The sequence below is a fragment of the Octopus bimaculoides genome, chromosome 23 (genome assembly GCF_001194135.2).
Source record: "Octopus bimaculoides isolate UCB-OBI-ISO-001 chromosome 23, ASM119413v2, whole genome shotgun sequence".
Classification (NCBI taxonomy): domain Eukaryota; kingdom Metazoa; phylum Mollusca; class Cephalopoda; order Octopoda; family Octopodidae; genus Octopus; species Octopus bimaculoides.
In genome coordinates this window covers 30,584,497-30,594,527 of record NC_069003.1, presented here as the reverse complement: position 1 = coordinate 30,594,527, position 10,031 = coordinate 30,584,497, and the positions used below count along the sequence as shown (strand labels likewise).

Sequence of the window (10,031 nt, the reverse complement as noted above, 5' to 3'; positions counted from 1 at the left end):
TATATATATATATATATATATATATATATATACACACTCATATATCACATACACACGCATATATGTATGTATTCACACAAGGGATCCGGTTTTACTGTTTTATCTTGAATTTCAGTTACTAGGTTCTGAGAGTAAATGACACTATTCCTTTGTATTCTAGGAAGCAATCATTAGGACCATGTAACACTGTTTCCCAGTATTTTCGTAACTGGGCACAAGGTCAGGTGAGACATTTTAATTCTACATTATTGCAAAAAAGGCGAGAGAGGAACCACACCTCATAACCTAATGTTTCAGCACACACGATCATACATTTCTTCTGCATGCCACCTTGCACACAGGAAAAGTACCATATTTTCCAGAATACAAGTCAAATTTTTCAGACCAAAACCATACAGACATAACACGTGGCTTAACTTATATACACCAGGACAACTTTAGGGGTACCAAAGACTCAATCTGAAGATAGAGACAATGTTTGAATGTTTAGGCTATGCTGACTTTTTCCATGAAAATACAATGTATGTATGTATATGTATATCTATATCTATATATATATATATATATAAAGGAGCATTCCATGAGTTAATGACAATGAGGGTCCCAGTTGATACGATCAACGGAACAGCCTGCTCATGAAATCAACATGCAAGTGGTTGAGCACTCCACAGACACATGTACCCTTAACGTAGTTCTTAGGGAGATTCAACATGACAGAGTATGAAAGGCTGGCCCCTTTGAATTACAGGTACTACTCATTTTCACCAGCTGAGCAGACTGGAGCAACGGGAAATAAAGTGTCTTGCTCAAGGACACAATGCGTCGCCGGGAATCAAACACACAACCTTACTATCAACAACCGAATGCCCTAACCACTAAGATGTGCTGCCTGGGTAGGCAAGGTACGCAACACATGCCCTGAATAAAATAGATCGATAGTAATATTTTCCTTTTATGTCAAAATATGCACCTAATTCAATAAAATTACAAAGGTTACTCTGATTACTATGCATAAAATACAAAATATTTAATTTTTTTGTAGATTAGGTAGGCATAATTCACTGCTGCCTTTCAATCTCAGTATTAAAGCTATGCATAGAACTGCTGTAGTAAGCATGCTGCGTACATGCCTCCTACAACGTTTTCTATATGCGCTATAAAGGCAGAAGTAAATCTGCCTCCAACTCAGCCATGCATCTGTGTTTCACTTTTGTTTTTTGTGTTTTACTACATAAAGGTCACCAACTGCCTATCCTGAGTAATTCCTGACGGCATGTGTCTGATATATATATATATATATATATATATATATATATATATATACGTATATATTTTATATATAAAAAATACAAAATGGGACAAGAACGCAAAACATCCACACAGTTAGGTGATACAAAATATATATATAATATATATTGTATTTTCTGGCATATAAGTCAAATTTTTCAGATCCAAAATTTACTGTGAAAAAAAACGTAGACATCTTTAGGAAAGCAAAACTTTCATGTGAAATGAAGCAGGATTTAGAAAGATGGTGACAACATTTGAATGTTTATACTACATCCTTATACTGAATATTATGTTGACTTGTATGCCAGAAAATACAAAATGGATGGTCTCTATTTCTGATATTCTAATATCATATACAGTATCGTACAGACAAGAAGGTAATATTTCGAACACAGTATAGCCATGAAAACAATAAAGATTGGACATTACCCAATCTTTGTTGTTTTCACAGCTACACTGCATTCTTGTCTGTACAATACAATATACATTCAATGCTTCTAAAAACAAAATAAAAAGTTTATTTACAGATGTTGTTGCTGCATCGTATACAGTATTTTGCAAGTATACATGTTGAATCTTTCAAACCAAAATTTACAGGCAAAACAAGTAGACCAACTTGTATACATTAAGATGACTATAGGGCACCAAAATTTTCATGGAAAATGCAGCAGGATTTGGAAAGATACTGACAATGTATGGATGCTTACACTACATGTTTACACTATACACTATGTTGGCTTGTATGTTATAAAATACTGTATGTATGCATAAACTAACACAAGAAACCTCTACCATGTCACTAGACCTATTAGAAACAGCAGCTAAATTTCTTTCATGTTGCATCCTTCTGTCTCATATACCATATTTTCAGGCATACAAGTTGAATTTTTCAAACCCAAATTTACAGGCAAAACAGGTAGATTAACTTATATACACCAAGACAATTTTAGGGGACCAAAAATTCCATGTAAAACGGAGAGATAGTAATGATTTTTTTTTAAGGTTTACATATTATGCATCAGCTTGTATACTGGAAAATATGGTAGTATAGGTCTTGAAAGAGACTATTTGGTATATTCACCATGCTAGAAATAGTAGCAAAATCTCCCTCAAAATATACTTTACTTATTATTGTCTTAAAAGAAGAACAGGAAATGAAAGGTAATCTTGTTAGCTGTAGATGCATTATGTCCCAAGGGAAAGGAAGGATGGCTGAGATATGTTTTGATCATAGGTCTGTTTGAAACAGGTAGTTCACCTAGGGTTAAACACTAAACAACAACAATTATGATGACAAAAACATCCACAACAACAACAACAACGACGACAACTACAAATAGAACTTACGAGTATTGCCGTTTGCTTCTGTTTTTAAAGGAGGTGAAGGACTTGTAAATGTGTTTTGGGAATTTTCACCTGAAACAACAACAAACAAACAACAATGACAACAACAATACCGGTTAGATGCAGTTTGAAATGTTATAACGAGGAAGAACAAGATCCAAGAAACAATGAAGGGATATCGCAACAAATTACAGTGTCTCAGGGTTAATAAATAGCAGTGGAAGAACAGTTGTGTGGTGAAAAAAAAAATGTGCTTGCTTGCTTGCTAACCAATGGCTCTGAAGAAGCTATAGAGTATTGCACAAGCACTTAGCTATGAGTGCAACGCTTCTTATAGCAGAAACACCTGTAAGCTAATGAGGGTGGTTACATGACTTCGGTTCTCTTGCCTGTAATTAATACAAAAGGATCAACACCCTTAAGTTCAAGCCATAACACTTTACAGTTTAATATGGCCATATCAGGCCCAAATATTCTACCTGTTTTATGTTCAAATTGGCCAGATCCTGCCTCTCACACCTATCCTACAATGTAGTTCTAAAAATAAACACTCACATCATTGTAATGTGAAAGCTGTGAATTAATGGATAATTAATTCGAAACTCTGTGGTTAAATAAGCATTATATTTGATAAAGTAATCTGAAATTCTAAATGAGTTAATACAACCATAGCATGGGTACCTAATTGAGCAACACACAAGGCTTTAAGTCAGCCTCTGCTGTTTGCCAGACTGACAAAATAGTTCCTGTAATTACTACCATCATCATCATCATCGTTTAACGTCTGCTTTCCATGCTAGCATGGGTTGGACGATTTGACTGAGGACTGGTGAACCAGAAAGCTGCACCAGGCTCCAATCAGATCTGGCAGAGTTTCTACAGCTGGATGCCCTTCCTAACGCCAACCACTCCGAGAGTGTAGTGGCTGCTTTTACATGCCACCGGCATGAGGACCAGTCAGGCGGTACTGGCTATGGCCACGCTCAAAATGGTGTTTTTTACGTGCCACTTGCACAGGAGCCAGTCCAGAGGCACTGGCAACGACCTCGCTCGAATGATTTTCTAATGTGCCACCGGCACAAGTGCCAGTAAGGTGACGCTGGTAAGGATCATGCTCAAATGGTGCTATTTATGTGCCACTAGCACGGAAGCCAGAGAGCTGCTCTGGCAATGATCACGCTTGGACAGTGCTGTTAGTGCTCCACTGGCACGTGACTAGTAAATGATAAAGCAGCAGGGTGGTGGAGGGAAAGGGTATTTATAGTTTAAATCAAACCTCAACACTGCTACTATAATGTGCTCTTAAAACAAAGGCTATATCTGAAGCCTGGTTTACTGGTATGCAACCAGCCAACTGTAAAAAGCCTTGTCCAAGCAATATGCAAAAAATGTACTAATTTTTGTATGTACAAATAAAACAAACCTATCCAACCCATGCAGACATGAATGTAAGAGAACAGAAACAATTCTTATATGAAATAAATGGCAACAAAAGATAAGATGAAAGCAAGAAGTGATATATCATAAACAACATCTCATTAAGAAAGAGAAAAAGCAACCAATGAGAAGCAAGATAGTAATGGCAACATGTAGGAGAATAGGAGATTGTCAAAGTGACTTATGTGTACAATGGAGAAACAGTATCAAAAATAGAAAAAAAAAAAGAAATCAAGTTCAAAATGATGAAAAAATATCGAGAGTGATATTACACTGCAAAGAAAGATCAACAGTGATATAACCTACTGTAATCAAGTTAAAGTATTGGAGTCATATTGCACAGCAAAGGAAAAGAATATTAAAGTGATATTGCACAGCAATGAAAAATCAACATTGGAGGTTAAAAGTCACAGCAATGAGTAACAACATTAAAGTAATATCGCACAATAACGAAAACAATATCAAAGAGATGTACACATCACAGCAATGTAATAAAACAACAACATTGGGAGTAATGTACCACAACAATATCAAAGTGATATCTCACAATAATGGAAACCATATCAAAGACATATGTATATCACAACAGTGAAAAAAAAACAACAACAACATTGGAAGTAATATACGACAAGAAGATCAAAGTAATATCTTACAATAATAGAAACAATATCGAACAGATATCACAGCAAGAAAACAAACAACAATGTTGGGAGTAATATATCACAACAATATCAAAGTAATATTTCACAGCAAAGAAGACAATACTTAATATCACAGCAATGAGAAAACAATATCAAAGCCACATTGCACAATAATGAAACATACAAATCAAGAGATGGGATATCTTTATAGTCATGAAGAACCATATCAAAATATTATCGAGTGGTATGGGAGGATATCAAACAAGTATCGCAAGAAGAGTAATGGTAGACAATAAACAACACAGTAACATCACACACATACACCAATAACAACAAACAATATTGAAGTAATACCGAATGCTGCATTATGATAACAAATAAATATATAAATATAAAAAATAAACTGAGGACCACTATATTTTGTGACTAAAATATCAGTTCTTATATTCATAAAAATGTGTATATATACATATGCCTGGTGTGAATACATATATATATATTGTTATTGCCATCATTATTTTAATGTCCACTTATCTATGCTTGCATAGGTCAGTCAAAATTTACCAAGGCAGATTTTCTGAGGCTGGACGCTCTTCCTGTTGCTAACCCTCACCTGTTTCCAGTTAAAGTAATATTTCCCCATGGCCAGACATGTTTTTGGAGAATACTGGAAACAAATGATACTGCTTGTATGACTGCGACACTAATTTACAACCATCTTTAAGATAAAGAGTTACAAATATAAGAGAGAGTGTGTGTGTGTATGTGTGTGTGTGTGTGTGTGTGTGTGTGTGTGTGTATGTATAATGTAGATAAGATGAATCCCACATGAAATTTCATACATATCTATCGAACATGTAAAACCCTGTAATTCCTATTGGCAAATGAAACATGTGTAATGGCAAATAAATACCAAAGAAGTTTTCAAAATTTCTGTTTTGTTACACACACACACAATGAGCTTCTTTCAGTTTCTATCAACCGAATCTTCACACAAGGCTTTGGTTGGCCTGGGATATTGCAGAAGACAATTGTCCAAAGTACCACATAGTGGGACTGACCAGAACTAAATGCTTTTGAAACACACTTCTTGCCACATAACAGCACTCCTGTATGTATGAATATACAAGTAGGTGAACGAAGGCAAGTAGCAGTGAGTGGATTTAGTTGGAGTTGTAAGTATCTAATAAAAGTTTGACTTAGCCTCACATTACTTAATCTTTCACAGCTGCAGAACCAGGGCTGTGGAGTCAGAGTTGTGGAGTCAGAGTCGAAGTTTTTTGTCTCGACTCTACAGCCCTGAACAGAACACATTCACATTTAAACAGTCAGAACAGAGAGAATTCTTTCGTTTTTATGCTCTACATGGCAGAGTAGACACAATATTGGTGTCAGGTAGTCAGTGTTCCCATAGAGGGTTGATATTTCAAAGAAACATTTACTACATGGAGAGATAAATCAATGTGATTGTGTCAAGTTACATAACAGTATGGCTGTTAAGCGTGGCTGGATGGAGTCAATATAACCTAGTGTTAGTATGCTGAATGTGAAATAATTACACTGGAGCAACAGGAATGATATACCTTGCAATAGTGTGTGGGCTGTCTAGACCTAGAATGGTATTTCCAGGTTAACAGAGACTAATATTTTGAAATTCATTTACAGAGAGCTACTTCAGTGGTAACTACATGATAGATTGGTTTTCCTATTGATGAATACAGCAGTCAGTTGGAGTATATGCAGTTTCTTGGAAAGGCAAAGACGGCAATTATGAATACTATGTGTTTCTGATTTGTGGATTTATGTTGCATGGCTGTTCACATATGTGGAGCAGATAAGTGTGTGTGACAGAGAGTGTTCCTATACACATAACGTTTTCATGCTAACATGAAAATGAAAACAGGATCAATAACTGGATGCCTAGGTATAATAAAAATTATAAATAGAAACATAAAAAGCACACTAGGGTTCATTCTAACTGGTCCTTTTAATTCACTGATTCTGTATAAAGTTGACTCATGTAGCATTTGATATCCAAATGTAAAGGTGGATGGAATTGTTGCTATGCACTTTTGTCCAGCATGCTAATGATTTTGCCAGCTCATTGCCTAAATCCTCCTAAGAATAAAAATCCTTTCAGCTATAGGCACAAGGCCTGAAGTTTGAGGGGAGAGGGCTACTCAATTACATTGACCCCCCAGGACTCAGCTGGTACATATTTTCTGGAACCGGAAAGGATACAAGGCAAAGTTGACTTCAGTTGAATTTGAACTCAGAACATACAGATGGATGAAATGCCACCAAGCATTTTGTCCAGCATGCTAACGATTCAGCCAGCTCACTGCCTTACTCCTCCTCCTCTTACTACTATTAATAATAAAAATAATAATAATAATTGTTTTTTAATATAGGCCACAAGGCAAGAAATTTGGAGGTATGACTAGTTAACCATACCGATTCCAACAGCTGAGAGTAAGTTTACACACAGTCCAAAGGTTAGTCCTGATAAGCACAGCCCACAACCTATGTTGAACATCTTCAAGTCAACAGCATAACTCTAACAGAACAACATTCTCTGGAGACATAACATACTCATACTCAATTCATATCCATCACTTATAACGAGGACTCTGGTATATCAGCATAACAGTTGATGCCCATATAAGGATATAAAGACAGAGAAAGCTCTCTACCTATCCATATGCATAGTGTGTGTGTGTGTGTGTGTATATATATATATATATATATATATATATACATAAAATGGAGGCAAATTGGAATTACATAAATATAGGCACATAGCCCTTTAAGCACTCTGTAGAAATCAAATCTGGCTAACTAAATTGCTCAGTTACTACAAGGGCAGTCTATATGTGTTATTCTTTTCTTGTAACATGTACAATTTGTAAATCTGAGGTAGAACACCAATTAAATTTTTTGAACTAATTACTGAGTATATTAGAAGAAAAACACAAAGAATAAAGATGCATTATCAATGATTGATAATACAGCTTCAGTCTTTATGTTTTAATACATATACACGTATGTGTATCTATGTATGTATATATCTATCTATCTATTTACATATATGTATGTGTATATACCTATCTATGTATATATATATGTGTGCCTATATGTGCGTGGGCATATGTATGTGCATATTTTATGTGTGCATGTGTATAAATGCATGTATGTGTGAGTACATATATATATGTGTTTATATATATTATATATATATATATATAGAGAGAGAGAGAGAGTCTTAACGTCACATAAATGCAGTAATATTTTTTTTCCTTGCTAAATGTTAAAGCTATTCTATTTTGAACAATTTTTGTTATTCTAATTTTATATTTTCCTTTTAATTTCATTTTACATACACTTTAAAAAGTGCGTGCCTAGAATAAACAACAGAAGCAACAGACACACACACACACATGCACACGTTCAGCTACAACAACACTCACACACATTGATACACACACACACACACACACACACACATACATAAAACCAGCAAACAAACTGAAGCAGTTGCTATCAAGAATAATAATAGTAATAATAATAATAATAATAATAATAATAATAATAACAGCAAGTATAAAAAAGAAAAAAAAAATGGAAAAACCCCAAAATAAAATAAAGATAATTAAAATAAACTAAAATGTCAGGGCAAAATACAACAACAACAACAACAAATAACTTACAATGTATACAAATGTGGACATAGAGGAGGAGGTTGAGGAGAAGGACAGAGAAGTGAATCATTAAACACACACACAGACACAGAGACGCACAGACAGACCTCAAAAGGGGACAGTAAGATAAGCAGAAGCTTATTGCACAGAGGGATGGACACAAGGAAACATGGAGCTGCTACATGGTTGCTTTAAGTGCTAAAAATAGCAGTTCTGAGTGAAATGTAATAATAATAATAATCCTTTCTGCAAGGGTCACAAGGCCCGAAATTTAGGGTCGGGGGTGGGGGACTAGTTGATTATATTGACCCCAGTGTTTCACTGGTACTTAATTTATTGACCCCAAAAGGATGAAAGGCAATGTCGACCACGGCAGAATTTGAACTCAGAACGCAAGGAAGGGCAAAATGGAACCTCATTGCTGTGAAGTGAATTTCTCAATGATACAATAGTGCCATCTACTGGTGCAGGGGAGCTTTTTGTCAGCCTATGAAGTCAGTGCTTAATTAGCATGTCGTCAATAGCTCCAGAGATAATATCTCTAGTCGTTAACAGCAGTTGAAATTGATCCAAGTAACACATGCAATTTAATTTAGATATACTAATTATTATTTGTTACAAACACTTTTTCTGTTGCTAATAACTAATTTATCTATATATTAATGATTGAATATATAGAAATATATTTAGAGTGTGTGTGTATAAATATAAATGTGGAGTTAAATATCAATTGGAAAATAACAGGAAATATTTCTTAACCATTACACACCAACTATATATATATATATAAGATAGGCAGAGGTTCAGAGACAGACAGTTAATGAGATGAAATTTAAGAGAGGTCATGAAACAGAAGAAAACTGAGCAGTTCAAAAAATATAGGAATATTTAGAATCATCAGACTCCACCCCAATAAGAAATAAATAAAAAGAAAAAAAGCACAACAGACACAACACCAAACCAACAACAAAAAATAATAAAAGAGTAGCAATATAAATATATCAGCACAATACAAATACAAACCACATCAAAATAATTGTACAAAACCTGCAGTATATTATACTATTTGTCTTTTGTCCCTCTGTCTATCACAGAAAATATAATATATGTATGTATTCATATAATATTAGAGCTGTCAATACTGCTAAGTACCATAGTTGGTGCAAAACCAACAGTACATTACGACCAGTAATATACTGTTAAACAGTAAATATATACATATACATACATACACACAAAGAGTGGAGCATTTACAGCACAATACAAACCCACAACACTACACCACATAAGAAACAATAACACTTCAATAGAATTCATACATACATGCAAATATATATATATATATATATATATATATATATATATATCGCCTGACTGGCCTTCGTGCAAGTGACACGTAAAAGCACCTACTACACTCTCTGAGTGGTTGGCGTTAGGAAGGGCATCCAGCTGTAGAAACTCTGCCAAATTTAGATTGGAGCCTGGTGTTGCCATCCGGTTTCACCAGTCCTCAGTCAAGTCGTCCAACCCATGCTAGCATGGAAAGCGGACGTTAAACGATGATGATGATGATATATATATATATATATATAAATAGATAGATAGATAGATATGTTTATAT

At 34.8% G+C, this 10,031-nt stretch overlaps 1 protein-coding gene across 1 annotated transcript in view; it reads right to left on the bottom strand.

Annotated features, from left to right (window-relative positions):
- Positions 1-10,031, bottom strand: part of LOC106883803 (eyes absent homolog 1-like) — a 76,051-nt gene that overhangs the window by 26,609 nt on the left and 39,411 nt on the right. The window contains exon 7 of the mRNA XM_052975954.1: positions 2,638-2,706. Coding sequence (XP_052831914.1) covers positions 2,638-2,706 — 69 coding nt within the window. The remainder of the gene's footprint in view (positions 1-2,637; positions 2,707-10,031) is intronic.